We start from the raw sequence: 16,948 nt of genomic DNA on the forward strand, positions 1-16,948 counted from the left end.
CAAAGGATTTACTGCAGTTTATTTTTTAGCCTAAAAACTGAAGATGCCTCTTTGTTGATTTTAGATTCTATGATCCCATTGATCAGATTTCACCCTCTTAAAGCTGCCAGAAGAACTCACACTAATGAAATAAATGAGACTGAAATCCTTCAAATGAAAGTTCATCTAATCACAACACAGAAAATACAATTTCACTTTGAGACAATTTACGATTCATGGATATTCATATATTGTGGCTGCATGTTTAGCTAGCGATTTGCTAGCTATGTGCTAGCTATGTACTCTGCTAGCACATAGCTAGCATAAAACTGGTTTAAAGGATTCAGATGATGAAAGTAACTGAAGACATTCTTTCACTGAAGTCTCTTTAAACATTTAGCTCAGTGGAACTGGAATAGAATAGAATACAGACGTTTATGGAAGTTCACAGACATTTTCCCAGCTGATTGATCCCCGTCCGATTCCCCCCCCGCTGAATACGTTCTAATGACCAGGCCGTGACCTTGGAAGTCACCTCTGAGCCTCCGTAGAAGAGAAGGCACAATGAACAGATCAGTCATCTCTTGTCAGATGTGAGAAGAGTATTTACAGACTTTTGTTTCACCAGGAATCTCACTGGAGAATATTGTGCGGCGAGATATCTGTCAGCTCTGTAATCTTTATTGAGTCATAACGACGAGAAGAATCCTTCTGCTCTCTCAGCAGAATTATTTCCCAGAGCGCTTGTAATTGGCGGCGATAAGAGCACGGCGACTTAAGTGTCTCATTATGAGTCGCCATGGCAACGTCGAGATAAAAAGTAAAAAAGTAACCGGCTCGGGTTGTTTTTAGGCCACGAGGGTCCGGTCTGATTACCTCCAGGCTTATTGGAACGACTTCTAAGACTGAGACCATAAACTCATGTTTACAATGTTTACTGAGGGAAGAAATCAAGAGAGAAGTAGAGTCATTTCCTCATAGACGTCTATGGGAGCAGAGGAGTCGCCCCCTGCTGGTCACTACACAGAAGTAGAGTCATTTCCTCATAGATGTCTGTGGGAGCAGAGGAGTCGCCCCCTGCTGGTCACTACACAGAAGTAGAGTAATTTCCTCTTAGACGTCTATGGGAGCAGAGGAGTCGCCCCCTGCTGGTCACTACACAGAAGTAGAGTCATTTCCTCATAGATGTCTATGGGAGCAGAGGAGTCGCCCCCTGCTGGTCACTACACAGAAGTAGAGTAATTTCCTCTTAGACGTCTATGGGAGCAGAGGAGTCGCCCCCTGCTGGTCACTACACAGAAGTAGTCATTTCCTCATAGACGTCTATGGGAGCAGAGGAGTCGCCCCCTGCTGGTCACTACACAGAAGTAGAGTCATTTCCTCATAGACGTCTATGGGAGCAGAGGAGTCGCCCCCTGCTGGTCACTACACAGAAGTAGTCATTTCCTCATAGACGTCTATGGGAGCAGAGGAGTCGCCCCCTGCTGGTCACTACACAGAATGCAGCCTTAACACGCTCTGGATTTACTTTACAGAACCGGATGTTGCCGCCTGGTTTTCCTACAAAAGTCCATCAATCCGAGTAAATTTCTGCTTGTTACATCAGTTTTAAAAATATAAGAGAGCTTCATTATTTTAGCTTTCACTCCTTTGGAAATTTAATTTCAGAATGAAGTTAAGTAATAAAATATTGTTGTTATATTTTGTTATGATCTCTTTGTATATGCAATCATTTCTTTGGTTCAATATTTTTGTCTTATACATGAAACATGATGGTATATTTCTGGTGGGCGTCACATTGTCGTACTAGAGGCATAGATTGTGAAATCTGATAAATATAACTGAATTAAAATGACAAACTGGTCGGTTGAATATTCTTTATATTATATACTTATTTTTTTTTTCATGCCTTCAGGTGGACCCCATGTTCATGGTTCCGACAGCCCCCGCTCCAGGCCACCCAGGGGCCCCCGGGCCCTCCCTGCCCTTGGCCCCTCCTTTCTCCCCTCCGGCTCTGCCCGCCTGCAGCCCCAAGCAGCTGCTGGTGAGGACGAGGTCCGTGGGCACCAACACCCAGGACGGGGGGAGCGTACCGGGGGGGCCTGAGGGCGAGTCGGCCTGTCTGGGACCCTGCCAGCCCGGGACCAGCGTAAACCTGGAGGGCATCGTCTGGCACGAGACAGAGGAGGGTAAGAGGGACGGGCCACCTGAACCAATAGAATCTAGAGAACCACTAAAGAACCTGCGGAACCACTGGAATATAGAGAAGCAGTTGACAGCTAATTATATATTTTTTCATAAATACTTTGTCGTTGAATCTTTGGGGAAAGCTAATGCTAAAATTACCGTTTAAAAAATAGCTGTACATTTGTAGACGGGGACTGAAGTGCTAGTGGTGCTAATGCTCAAGTTTGCTGTTGTGACCATAGACGTATATGAGAAGCGTGCATAGTCATGGTAACATCACCCATTGGCTTGTGGACCAATATTTTGAAGCATCACGGTCGACAATGTTGGTGACCACATATGGACAGAAGTACACGTCCGGTAGAAACCTGTCACAGTAAAACCTGTCCCTGACCAATGGGCTGCTTGACTCTAAATCGAACATGATCTTCATGCTGTATTGGAGAACTCTCCTCCTATCTCCACACACAGCAAAAATATGTTGGGAGATTTGTCACCATGGGTGTTAAATTTATTACTTTCCGGGTGAACATACAGGTCCATCTTTGCTAGTGTTAAAACAACACTGATGAAAGTGTTTACTATTCAAACACTGTGTTAGTGTTTCATTTTATCACTCAAGAGTGATAATTTCTCAACACCTTAAGTGTACACATTTAACACTTTATGGTGATTAATCACACAACCCCAGTGTATTTATTTTATGTTGATTTAATGTAAATACTTATTTTAAAATGGTAATGCAGATGAAATTTTAAAGATATACCTGTAGATATTTTTCAAAAAACCAAGTGACTATGAATTTATTTAGACATTTGTATTTTTATTTAGACATTTTTAATATATTTTAATGACATACAATTGAATAAAACAATGCAGTCTCCAATGCAATAGCATCTTAATAGTGTGAAAATATACATTTTTGTAAAAAAATGAGAAATTCGTCAGCACGATAGGACATCTGTACATGTCTATATACTTTATCAAACAATCTGCTGACATTTTCAATAGAAATTGACTCAAATTTTCTAAGTAAACATACACTGCAATAACATCAATTGAAAATACAACATTTTTATGTCATCTTTAACTCATCAATGGTCAAAAATATATATATATAAAATATACATTCATTCTGATCAAATATACTATTCTTGTACAGGCTAAATAAATAGATCTGAGTGTTTCAAACAAGTTCATTTTTTGCAACTATGTAAAAAAATGAGTCAGCACCATAGGAGATCTGTGCATCAAACAAAGAAATAATCCTCAAGTTGTCTTTTCTAAATATGTTAGCTCATGGCATGTACCCATGGGTACATGCCATGAGCTAACTTCAGGTGTCGAAACAATTTAATGCTTGTACCCAGCAAAGACTTGCAAATGAAACATCTTCTCATTATGTACATTCCATTGAACTGTTTAACAGTTTCGCTCTCAGCTCTCGAGTGCGTGATGATTGGCTGGACGTGCTAGGATGGATTTTGTAGATTGTTGTCTGGATAAAGGTGAACATGTTGCTGAGAGATGGGTCATATTGTGCACCAAAGACATAATGAGCTTTGAAAAGCTCATCAAAAGCTCCAAGTGAAGTACTTGCTTGACAGGGTATGAGATTCTTGTCGACCACAATGTAGAATTTAAGTGCATCTGCTTTGGTTTGTCCAGTGGCCAGAAGATAGGGCTGTCTGTCCTCCACCTCTGAGAGATGGTCCTCCAAACTTCTGCAGGACTGATTAATAACAATATAAAAATTACTTAAATGCCATAAATTCTAGCATACATTTAAAATCAGAACATAGTATATTTACCACAAATTTAGACTTTTAAACAAAGAAAAACCCTACATCCTTTAGTTATAACAGTTCACTATTCTAATGGTTCGGTTTAGTTATATTTGCTATGCTCTAGAAAAAAATTCAGAACATAAGCTAACCTTTTCAAATTTCAGGAGGCGACCAACAGCATCTCTCACACTGATCTTGGCTGCTCTCTTCCTTCCAGAAGGTTGGGGTGCAAGGAGGTGTAACAGCAAAAGCAGAGATGCTATGTCACTATCCCATTCTATAATTACAGAACACAGAGAGAACATTTTGTTAGCTTTCATAAATACAAATTGTAGCATTTTCTAGAGAACTGTGAAGTACTTTTACCTTCATTACTGTTGTCTCCGTTGTTTTTTTCAGCAGATTTCAGTAGCTGTAGCAGGAATGCAGATGGATTTAGAGTTTTTGCCTCCTTAATCACATTTTGCTTGAAGGAGGTATTCCACTTCTCTAAAAATCTGGAGGCTGTTTCCAGGCCAAACATCAAAGCAAAGTCTTGATGTATCTGAAGAAAAAATAGGTCCAAACAAACAAAAAACTGCTTCAACTACCAAATAATGACATCAGAAATTAGCACTGGTAACATTTTAGCACAAAAAAAAATGTAGTCAGAAAAAAATAAAATTCAGATGTTCATAAATCATGTACTGATCTACACTGATATGGTACTGAAAGATATGCCACATTCATAACTAAACAGTGAGTCAATGCTCACTGTATTTGTGTTACATATGGTAGTTTGAAGTTGCAGTGAAGAAGTCAACATTAAGTCCTGATAAAGTAAAGCCAATGGCCAGTCAACATGGGTTCGTATTCAAGCTATACTGAAGATTAGAGCTGTACAATATAATATTAAACATAGAATTTCTCTGCTGCTGCCTTTCTTGCCAAACGTGTTGTATTGTAAGTGAGTGATAGTTTATAACTGCTCATTGGCGCATGCTTCTTTAAAACTCAAGGTCAGTTGCAAATGTATTAATTGACAATTAATCGATCATTGATTAATCGTTAACACCCATAATTCAAAGTTGTTCATATTAGGTGAAGGTTGCAGCAGAGAAGCTAAAATCTAATACTTTGGATTGTTAAGTCAGCTAGCATGAATACTCACCAGACCCTTGGTGTCCCGGAATCTAGGAAAAATGTGAAAGATGGAGGTGGACGACTTTGGGTCCTTTACAATCTCCTGACGGTACTGAAACGTTTCTTTCATCTTCCAGAAGATGATATCACGATCAGTGCTGTGTTTAAGCAGTGAGATTGCTTCTTGGCAATCATCAGCTGTTAGCTGATCTGTAAGGCAGATCATTTCCTCCATTCTAGGGTCACAAGATTTCTCATTTGATTGAGAGGGCATTTTACAATTAGTGTTTCTCTGAACCGTCTTTAGGCGATTCATAATAAAACCTGTGCCTCTCTGTGTGTCATAGTATTGTTCCTGTTAAAGAGACAAATTTGGGAAAAATGAATAAATTTAAAAAGCTATGATTTTAAGTTTCAAATATCTTAAACAACAAGCAGATATACTTACATAGCCTGTCTTCCCTTCAGGATCTTTTAGGTTTGGAAAGAGAGTAATAATGCCAAGGGCATACATCTCTCTTGTGGCCTTAAGCGGTATCCTTCTGCAATAATAAACAATACACCATGAAACCAAACCCTCCTGTTTACTTGGGGTAGAAACAATAGCATCTATAAAAACGGTTCTTGGTACACTTGGCGTAAAAGTAATGTTGGATCACTTTAGAAACCACGGGTTAAGCAACTAGATGATGTATTTATTTATTAATAAATATTTAATAGTATTTCACAGGCAGGGTCACATTTGAATAAGTTGTAAGTACAGTGATCTTAACACATTAAATGAACAAAGCTTACCCTTCTTGTTCAGTCATGTGTGCAACCAATATATTAATCATCTCCTTTCTTTTGGAGGTTGAGAGATTACCAGTGTCTTTATAGTGCTGCATGACTTCTATACCACCAGGTTTGCACTTTAGGATGTCTTCAATGGTCTAAACAGACAACACCAAAATGTACACAATCTATACAAAAGCTTTTTTTTTTTGATAAACATTGATGAACATTTTCTTTAAGCTGGGTTAAATCCCTTGTCTTACCAACCTCTTTTGCAAGCTTGGAATCATCCAACCTGGGTCTTTTGGAATGAAATGCAGACGTTTTGTTGCCTTCATTGCATTCAGTAAAGGTTGAAGTCTTGCTGACAGAGTTCCCATCAGTCAGAAGAGGGGACAACTTATGTGCAGAAGTGGAATCTGTATATAGTATATACAAATATTACTAACAAAAATGTAAACATCACCACAATATAAAAATAAGACCAGAAAAGTATAAACATAATTACCATTATTAGTATGTAAACTAAAGCAAATGCCCCTTTCAGCAACAAGTTCAGGAAATACATCCTCGTCCACTTCTGTAGAGGTGTCATCTGTTACCTTAACAGGTGTCTGTTCTCGAATGGCAAATGCTTTTTTTGCTGTAAATCAATAACTTCATTACTACCCCCCAAAATATTATCATGTAGACATCAAAGTACTTTGTGCATTTACTGTATAATATAGCTTAATTTATAGACTTACCTTCAGTGACAAACTCCAAAAAGCATGGCTCTTTGAGTTTTATATATTTTCTAGTGTCCATGTATTGTGTTCTTGCCTTTACTGTCCAACCTGTAAAAGTTAAGCAAACTTGAATGACATTTTATACAAACAAAAATGACACAGAAAGATTACTAAGATACAAATTCATACAGTAAACTAATAAGAATTGTATTTGTCACCAAATGCATGGGACTGACAACATTACAGTGTGAGCACACTGGTGTTATCTTATGTGTTTGCCAGTGGGCGCTTGTCCTTCATAGGAAAAAGCAAAATAACAGACTCAATATGAGTACTATAGGTCACTTTCTGTTTTACTACAGATTCTGTTTAATACCCACACACAAAAACTACCACTTGCCTATGCCAAAACAATTTTTGTTGCCAGATAACGAACGTACGGTGGCCGTTTAACATCGTATTCTCGAGATGTGGCGTGTGAAGTGCGCGTGTCTCGAAACGCTGGCACCGTCACCAGAAAACGGAGCAGTCAGGTCCGCATGAACATCTCTGCTGGCCGACCAGCCCCGAGCTGTTAGACGGGTCTTCATCTCCACACACATCGGTTTATGGAGCTCCGCTTTAGCCGCTAACAGTTAGCTAAACGGAAACAGCCCAGCTAAACCAAGGAAGCTCACACTCACCAAAGCGTAACATAGTGTCGCGGTCCGTATCGGTGACAAGAACCACCGGGACCCCACAGTGACCGAGCGGTCCGTGGATGACGTCATCGTGAGACGTTAATAACCGCAGTTACGGACCGCCGTAATAACGTACGCGATTAAAAAAAAATAATAATAGTATTGTGACTTCACCACCAACATTTTCGTCTCGTCTCGTTAACGAAAGTTAGCATGTTTATTCTTAGTTTTTATTTTTTAAGGTCCATTTTCGTCTCTTAGTCACGCCGTTTCCGTCGGTGCTCGGCCGAATCCGTCGGTGCTCGAGCCCCAGGGCGCTAAGTTACACAAGAAAATATGATTTCAATAGCTAACTCGGCTAAACGGCTGCTTTCTCGTTTGCATGACATTTCAAAACACCAGAACGAAGTTAACCCGTAACGTTAGTTACTGGATGAAAGATATAAACGGTCTTAAGTGATAGGGAACCCTAATAAAGATAACGTTACTTTCGCCAAATTACAAAATCTATAATGCTAGCACTAACATACACCATCTCAATCCAGTCAGTTCTAAAATAACGTGCACACAGAAAATGCTAAAACTGCTGCATTATTTTAAAAAAAGATTAAAATTAGCACAAATTAAATGAAGTTACTTACGTCTACCTCCATCGTCCTCCATTAACGAATTTAGTAGTCTCACCGCTTCACTTTCATTCGTTACCGTGAAATGGTGAACTCAAGATGAAAGGGCGGATCAAAAGAGCGCGAAATTGAGGCAGTATACTGATGGGCGGAGAGATTGAAAATGCTCTGCACATGCGCATATGTTGATTTTGTGTGAACACCCAAAAGAAACACTCTGCATTATCACTAAACAAGTGATAAAGCATATACTATTTGTAAATTAACACCAGATTTTATCACTAGCTGCTCAACACTAGGTTTTTTATCACTCAGAAATTTGCTGTGCACTAACAACCTCCTTGACCACCACCAGTCAGGCTTCAATGCGGGCCATTCCACAGAGACTGCTCTCCTATCTCAGCAACAAACCGCCTCTCTCTCCTCATCCTTCTGGACCTTTCTGCAGCATTTGACACAGTAAACCACGAGATCCTTATCTCCTCCCTTCCTTAATGAACTTAGTGTCTCAGGCGCTCCCTTCTCTCACCCTACCTTGATGGCCGCACCTACCGAGTAACTTGGAGAGGATCTGTGTCGGAACCATGTCCTCTTACTACTGGAGTTCCTGGGTCTCTTCCTCTTCTCTATCTACACCAACTCTCTCGGCTCCGTCATTCGCTCACCACCTGAAGATCAACCCCGACAAGAGTGAACTACTTCTCTTTACGGGAAAAGACTCTCCTCCCCAGGACCTGACTGTTAACTCTGGTGACTCTGTGTTAACGTCCACTCTGACTCATGGAACCTCGGCGTGACACTTGACTCCTACTCTCCCTGACTCCCAACATCACAGTGACAACACGATCCTGTAGGCCCACGCTCTACAACATCAGGAGAATACGACCCCTTCTCACTCAGGAGGCGCAGGTACTGATTCAGGCTCTTGTCATCTCCTGGACTATTGTAACTCTCTCCTGGCAGGTCACCCTGCTCCATTCCACCTCTGCAGCTCATCCAGAATGCAGCAGCTCCACAGCTCCACCTTCTTAAATTCTCTAAACATTGGTTCTCACGTGCTGTGAATGGATGGGGTCCAATCTGATTCCAGGACATGGTCAAACCCTCCATCCCAACCCACACACTCCACTCTGCATCAAGCTGCTTGTTCCTCCCTCTCTGAGAGAAAAGCACTCGACTAGATCACAACTCTTTGCTGTCCTGCTCCTAAATGGTGGAATGAGCTCTTTGATGACATCAGAACCGCAGAGAGCCTTCACATTTTCAGACTAAAGACACGCCTCTTCAGACTAAACCTCCACTAAAACACACTGTAGACCTTAAACTGGACTTATAATGGATCTTATCTATAACAAGTTGTACATCGGCTTATTTGATTAAATTGCACTTTGCACTTCATCAAGGTTGCTGCAGTGTTTTTGATCCGTACTAGTCAGATACTAAAATCATAGGTTTGAGTGACAGGCGGCTCTGAGCGTGTCAGCAGAGCAACGCTTTGACCCCAGAGACGAGCAGCAACCCATCAATCAACCGGACTGTGCTCAGGAAGCCCCTCTCATGCAGGACGGGACCTCTCAAAGCGCTTTGTAGGAGGATGAGTCAAAAATAATTAATGTGGACTGAGAAAAAAAAGAGAGTATGTAAAATGTCCAGCAAGCAGAAAAACAGTGTCCAAAGCGTGAGAGGTACTGCTCCTCTTGTGCTCAATGTTCTGCGTGTCCTGTGACGATCTCGAGCTTCAGGCGCTGGTGTCTGAAGGGAGATGAAGAGTTGTTAGAACAAGCCTCGACCACTCATACGGGGGACGGTTTCTCCCCTTATGGTACGAGCAAGCCGTTTAAATGAGGTTCGGTGAAGTGACACCAGCTGCCGGCGCTCAACCCGCGATTGGGGTGCGGCCGGTTTCCATGGTGACTGATTGCTGGCATCGGGCAACTCGCCACACAACGGACAGTAAGACAATTGACAACAAGACAGATAAGATAACCGCGCAGAAAAAATTATAATAGAGTGAAAGTGACAGATGACAGGTGTATGTGCATGTGGAGCGTGGAGGGAGTGACCAGAGGGAGGTCAGTCAGGGGGGGACCCGGCTCTGTTGATGAGCCCGACAGGAAGAAGCTGTTAGTGTGACTGGAGGTCTTGGTCCTGATGGACCTCAGCCTCCTGCCGGATGGAAGGGGCACAAACAGGTTTTGTCCTGGGTGAGAGGGGTCGGCTACGATCTTTCTAGCTCGCTTCTTGTTGGCTTCAGGGTTTGTCCTGCAGCAGAGACGGGATGATGGTGTTGAAAGCAGAGCTGAAGTCCACAAACAGGATCCGCAGTAGAACTCATTTAAAGGAAATGGTGAATCAGACTCCAGTTTGCTATATTTCACAGTCTATGCCACTTTGTATTTGGAATGATTTCACCTCTTCATGTGACGCAGAACCTTCTGATGGAGAAGTGGAGCTCTTATCTGGTCTTTTATGGTTGTGGACGAGCAACTCGAACGGCCCCACACATCCAAACCCGTCCCTTTCGTTTCATGAGAAAACACCTCACGGCCCCCAACTACGCACATATTTAGAAAGAAAGATGGAGGGGCAGGAGCAGGATGGAGGAGTGACGAAAATGGATTCAGTCTGACGGATGGAGCAGGAGGAGATAGGTGTCTGTGTTTCTAAAGCAGCACCAGGGGGGGGTGGGGGGGGCTGTATGTAAGGAGGGAGAAGGATGGACGGCGTCATAGAGAGTAATGAGAAAAAAAAACGATGAAGACAAAGAGAGACGCGAAAGGGTGTTTTTATATATCTTTTAGATCCTCGCAGCTCACAAGGACGATGTGCGCAGTGAGGGAGGTGGAGACAACCGGAGAGCCCCCCCCCTCTCAAAACCCACCCTCATCCCGTGACGTCGGAGCTACACTGAGCGAGGATGCCGATTACATTTTAAAAAAGCTGAATGTGTTTTGGTAACACAGAAAAAAACTGAAAAAATCTCCTCCCTGCAGGAGACCAGAGTCTGATGAGCTGTAATCAGACGCTGATTGGCTTGAATTCATGGGCAGAGATGAAGTCAATTACAAGTGTTGTGAGTAACGACACACGTTAAATAATCACATAAAGTGGCGGGTCAGCCCTTAAAGGGACAGCGCGCCATTTCTCCCACATCACACGTGGCCCCCATCAAGCTTTTTTCCACCAAGTTGGCTTAAAAAGAGAAGAAGGATGGGGCAGCCTGGGAACGTTTTCTCAACTAAAATCTGCTTATCAGCGGATTCGCTTTGGAGGAAACCGGACACCTGATAATACAAACTAAGAATAATCACTAAATACTAGTTCGTCCTGCTCATCACCACAAATATTCACAGGTTTCCCTCCAGAGACGGATGGAATCCATCCAGCTCTTTGGTCGGACGTCTTTAGGTCACTTCTGAGGCGGCGAGGCGTCCAGGACTTGATTTGCTGCGTCTGCCTCTGGTGAATCAACAAAAGAACAAAGGTTAATGGTTTTCAAATGTCAGTCAGAGAGACATTTATATTTCAAAAGGCTGAGCGCCCCCCCCCAATCCTCGGATTAAAGACTGAAACGTGTCTTCAAAGCAGAGAGCCGAGAGGAACTCTGTGATTTCCTCCAGTGATGTTTGCTGATCGGTTTCAGGTTCCAGAGATTAAACAGGAGCTCGAGCCCCTCGAAGCCGTAGACTTAGCGTACGTCTTCCTCCCAAACAGCAGCTCCTCTTCCTCTTTTGTTCCTGCACATTGTGTTCTCCTGTCGGTGTTTCAATGCTTCCTCTATCAGAGAGAGAGGAGAGTTTCTGCAGAGCTCAACAGAACAATAGAAGTCTGCGTGAGGCTGAAAGGCTCCTCTCACACACTTTGATGTGTCAGAACACACCTGAATCTCTGCATGAGGCTCGTTGTGTTTTACTCTGATTGCGGTTAAAAAAGAAACAAACATTTTCCCTCCAAACAAGAATAAATACGCACCATGGAACATAACCTGTTGCGACGTTGTCATGGTTACGTCGTACCTCGCAGCAAGGTGCTACCCCATCTGTAATTCCACTATCTTGAGCCTTATTGAGGCCTCTTACACACTCCATTTAGCCCTGAGGGTTCAGGTCTACGGCTCTCCAGTAGATCAGGTCTGTAACCTATAACCGTCTCTGAACCCCCCCCCCCCCCCCCCCCCTCCTGCCCCTGTGTGACCCGACAGGTGTGCTGGTGGTCAACGTGACCTGGCGGAAGAGAACCTACGTGGGAACCCTGTTGGACTGCACCAAACACGACTGGGCTCCTCCGAGGTGAGACTCAGGCTTTTGTCGACTGGAGTTCCTTTTGCTGTTTAGTGGAGCACTGTGGCGCCAATGTTTGAAAGAAAGGTGCCACTCAAATGAATGAGTTAAGTTGTGTGGTCTGCTGGGTGGTTTTACTGTGTGTTTGTATTTGAAGGTGTTGAGAATGAGGATTGATGGTGTTTTTTAGGTTAGTGGAGGATCGTGGTCCTGGTAGAACATTATTTTGCTGTTTGTCAGCTACAGTTCCATTTATTCTTATATTTAGTTTAGTGGACATTGACGCAGCTCTCGGTTTTGTTCAGGTCGGATTGGGATCGGCTCGTCATCGGCTTCAGGTTATTCTACTGAATGTATTGTTGTTTTATATTCTAGATTTTATGGTCAGACCCCTTTTCTAAAGCTGTGATGCTGCTAACATGATATGAGTCTACTTACAGGGTGTACATTTGTATCTGCAGAAGCAGGCTGAATTGTCCTCTCTGTTCTACGGTGGTCTAGTATTTGTTCAGTAGAGACTGTGACGCTCTCTCCTCCCTGCGACCTCTCAATTATTTCTCCTGTTCCTAAATGATTGTTGTCATGGTAATTACAGCTTAATCTCAAAAACCAGGGACTGGATTTTTTTTCATTTGCTTTCTGCCGCTCCTCTCTCTTTTATCAGCGGCCACTTAATGCTGTTTTTATTGTACGATTGAGTGGAAAGAAACGCTCCCCCCTTCATCGATTTATTATCAGTCCACGAATGAAGAACATAAAATGACACAATGATTAAATTCAAGCACAAAATATAACTAAACAGACAAAGAAAACAAGTCGGGTTTTAAAGCAAGTAATAAGCTTTCGTAGACAAAGTTAAAGTTAATAAATGTCTCTGAGCACCAGGGTCCCTTTAGAAAACCTCTCATTTTAGACGATCTAGTTAAGACTAGTTGAAATGGAGGAGTAGATGAAAATTCCTCACCATAAGTTTTGTAACTTTTTTTATCGTATGAAACCATCTGAACTAGATGGCTGATCAAAATGTAAAATTGAGGCATGATAGAACCAAATAAACCTGAAAAAGCCCAAAACAAATCCATAAAGAATTTAGTGTGGGGTTTCCAGCAGCTTCAGGGACATTCAGGGAAATGCTGCTGTAAAAAAAGCAATTAAAAACATCACATGAAATGTGAGATATCATCATTTAGAAATCACAGGGGGGGGGGACTAGAAAGTCTAGTCTCAGCATGCTTTGCGGTTCCAATAATGGAAGATGATTAACCCCCCAAAACGTCTTTCCAAGGTCAGAAAACATTAATTGAGTCCCATGTAGTGTCCTAATGAAGGCACCGTAAGGCCAGCGCATGCAAAGGTCAGGGTCCAGCTTGGAAAAAAGAGCCATGTAGATAAACACAGTAAAGAAGTAACCGACATCAAAAGGCTTCAGAGACGAAGGCACATCATGTGAATACAAAATGTCTCCCCATGAAGCAGAGATGATTGTGGATTGTAGATTTTTTCAAAGGAGAAGCAGCGGAATTTTTTTTATTTCTATCCTTGACGTCTGGATAGGTCAAACATGGACCTTGAATGATAATCAACTATGTTTTACTTTGGTATGACTGAATTTGGGTTTGGTTATATGAGCAAGTTGTTTCTTGGGCTGAAGCAAAAACAGCTCTTTTTTTCTCCCAATCTAATGTTTTGATGTCAAAAACGTATGATATGAAACATTATCTATGAAATAATGGACCAGCGCAGTGATGTCTGACGTTACGTACAACTTATTGTAAGTCGCTTTGGATAAAAGCTAAATTACATGTAATGTAACACGATACAATACAATATGCGATAATAGAATACAGTAATAGTTGAATTAATTTGATCTATCTAGCGATACTACCTCGTTATCTTGTTTTGTTATCATTTTTTCTTTTCTTGTGTCCAGGTTTTGCGAGTCTCCCTCCAGCGACCCAGAGTTGCCCGGTGGGCGTGGCCGGGGCAAACGGATGCGGATGGGCATGTCCGAGCGACCCTGCGTAGATCCGGCCCCAGCAGCCAAGGTCAGAGGTCTGTCGCAGCACAGGAGCCGTGGAGGTGGTGTGGCCGGAACCGCCGCGCCCATCCACAGCAAGGGACGCAGAGGCAGCCTGAACCTCATCAACAGCAACTGCAGAGCCCCTCCTTTCTTCACCGTAGAGGAGGTGAAACCCACCAACGTCTCACCTCTCTCGTCCGCGAAGCGGAAGAACAAGCCACCCGCTGACCTGGACCTCAGCCTGGTCACCTCTGACGACGTCAAAAACGGTAACGGGAAGAGGATCCGAGCCAAATCCCGCAGCGCCCCGTCAACGCCGCAGGGAAAATCCGACCCCTCGTTCATGGACCCCGCCGGCTGCGCCTCCTCGCCTCCTCCCCCGCCCATCCTCATCGACTGCCCCCACCCTAACTGCACTAAACGTTACAAGCACATCAACGGCCTGCGCTACCACCAAACGCACGCACACCTGGAGGCCGAGGAGCAGAGGAAGCCTGAGTTGGAGCCCATGAAGGACGGGGAGGGCGAGGATCGTCTTTCAGACTGCGAGGACTCCATCGGCAGCATGTCGTACGACCTCTCAGAAGCGAACAGTTCCTCCAAGAAACCAGCTCCTCTGTACAAGGTGACCACGGTGGGATCTCCTAAGAACAGAAGGCTGCTCCTCAGCACCGACCACAGCGCCTCAGTCAACACCAAGACCAGAAGAACCTCACTGCTGAAAGACGGGCTGATCGACGACCTTAGCAACCTGCCCATCATCTCCAACATGACTGTGGTCCTGGAGAACTGCATGGTCCCAGACAGGAATTCCACGGTGGAAATGCCCAAGCTGGAGGCCGAAGGCTTGATCGATAAAAAGGGCGGCGTGTGCGACAAGGGCAAGAAGGCCAATGGGAAGTTGGAGAAGCTGTCCAAGTCACGGGCCAACCGACCGATTGCTCCGGCCCCCGCGCCCCCAAAGCTGATCGCCATACCCAACACGACGTATCCGACCAGCACAGCCGACACCGCCACCTCACAGCAGAACTCACCTATGGCAGCCGCGGGCCTCACCAGTAAGAACCTTCCCCTAAAACCCATCAAACCAAAGCAGAGCATGGTTATGGAACCGAGCCTCCTGAAAGCCACCATGATCACCTGTAACAAGGAGACCAGGAAGAAAGAGAAACGGAGGCTGAAGGACAAACACAACAAAGACGCACAAATCAGGACGCCTAACGGCGATAGCGGTGGAATCAAAATGGAAGATGGTTGTGGTTCCAAAATGTGTGTCAAGGAAATTTCCGGAAGCCTTCTGAAGGAGCACCTCAGCAAGCAGGATGTGATTAATGGGCTCACAGAGAGTCAGGAGAGCAGGATGGCCAGTATCCGAGCCGAGGCGGACAAGGTGTACACCTTCACCGACAACGCTCCCAGCCCCTCTATCGGAAGCTCATCGAGGCTCGACCCCGGTGGCGGTTGCCTGGCAACAGACAGCAAGAACAACAGCCCCGCCTACTCAGACATCTCAGACGCCGGGGACGACGGGGGATCCTCAGAATGTCGCTCAGATGGAATCCGATCCAAGTCCGCCTCCTCGGCCTCTTCGGAGGCAAGCTCTAGTAGCCACAGTAACTCCGGTAAAACCCCGCCCACTGCGTCTGCCCCGCCGCCAAAAGACTCCCAATCCCCGTACTTCCACGGCTACGAGCCCTACTACCTGCAGGGGTACATGCAGTCAGACAGTCAGAACAGCAACGGCGTCGCCTTCCATAAAAGCTCCGGCCTCGACTGCAAAAGCAAAGACAGGAAGGAGGAAGCGAGAGAGGATGACGGAATGTCCCCCCGCGAGTTCGCCGATTTGAAAAAAGGCGACGGGCCGCCTCAGTCTCAGCTGCAGCTGGCCATGAGCCAGACCCAGACCGCCTTGGCTCAGTCGCTGTACTACGGCCAGTACTCCAGGGGCCTGTATATGGACCAGAAACTGTTGCTGGCCTCAAAGTGCTGCGACCAGACGCATGGCGTCAAGCAGAGGGGCGAGAGGGGACAGGGGCTGAGGGACGGTGAGGATGACAGACACGCAGTCGGGGGTTCGACGAGCGTACCTGTGCTGGGAAAGGGTCTGGACGGCGCCAAAGGATGCTGTCCCAAACCCGCCCTGTCCTACGTGGAAATGAGCGAGAGGGGGGAAAGGGGGCTGGGTCTAGGCGGGAAGTCGGCCCACCGTGGCGTGCTAGACCAGCACCAGGTCTCGATGAAAGACTGCGACGACATCAAGTCGCCTTCCTCTTCCACTTCTTCGTCCCTCCACCACACAAACAGTCAGACAGATCTGGACTCAAATGTTTCCTATTCCAGTGTAAGTCTCTCCCTCTGTCTCTAACCCGCCGCTGGTGTTGTTGGTGTTCTGTGGCGACTGCTGTTGAGTGTCACAAAGAGATTAAAACGGTGCTAATAACGCGGACCGCAGTGCTTCCGTGGGGCTGCAGCGATGCTTCAAATCAAAGTCTGGCAGTATTAAGGGGTAGGGGAGGTGTAAATGTAAAACAAGAACACATAAAAGAATAGAAGAAACATTTCTAACACATACTGCTTTTTTCAGAAAGCTTGTAAAAATGTATAAAGAACTAACCGGCCGATTGCTGCGGCCCCCGCACCCCCAAAGCTGATCGCTACACCCAGCACGGCGTATCCGACCTCTCACGATGCATTCATCCACTAACTCTAGCCATGCTGGGTCTCTGGGGTTGTTGTTTGTTTTGCTTCAGTTTGGTCTTAGGTTT

General features: G+C 44.6%; 2 protein-coding genes across 5 annotated transcripts in view; one reads left to right on the forward strand and one right to left on the reverse strand.

Moving 5' to 3' along the window:
* Nucleotides 1-16,948, forward strand: part of znf608 (zinc finger protein 608) — a 28,511-nt gene that overhangs the window by 4,960 nt on the left and 6,603 nt on the right. For all 4 annotated transcript variants that reach the window (XM_037482636.2, XM_062562637.1, XM_062562638.1 and 1 more), the window contains exons 2-4: nucleotides 1,895-2,168; nucleotides 12,085-12,172; nucleotides 14,094-16,524. In XM_037482636.2, the coding sequence (XP_037338533.2) occupies nucleotides 1,895-2,168; nucleotides 12,085-12,172; nucleotides 14,094-16,524 (2,793 nt within the window). The remainder of the gene's footprint in view (nucleotides 1-1,894; nucleotides 2,169-12,084; nucleotides 12,173-14,093; nucleotides 16,525-16,948) is intronic.
* LOC119222033 (uncharacterized) lies at nucleotides 3,566-6,855 on the reverse strand. Its single transcript, XM_062562161.1, has 8 exons — nucleotides 6,596-6,855; nucleotides 6,358-6,492; nucleotides 6,117-6,268; nucleotides 5,524-6,007; nucleotides 5,104-5,430; nucleotides 4,320-4,497; nucleotides 4,103-4,230; nucleotides 3,566-3,898 (listed from the first exon to the last, which is right to left on the reverse strand). Exons 4-8 carry the CDS (start codon nucleotides 5,587-5,589, stop codon nucleotides 3,566-3,568), a joined length of 1,032 nt encoding a protein of 343 aa, XP_062418145.1. The 5' UTR covers nucleotides 5,590-6,007; nucleotides 6,117-6,268; nucleotides 6,358-6,492; nucleotides 6,596-6,855.

The sequence above is a fragment of the Pungitius pungitius genome, chromosome 5, assembly GCF_949316345.1.
Source record: "Pungitius pungitius chromosome 5, fPunPun2.1, whole genome shotgun sequence".
Classification (NCBI taxonomy): Eukaryota; Metazoa; Chordata; class Actinopteri; order Perciformes; family Gasterosteidae; genus Pungitius; species Pungitius pungitius.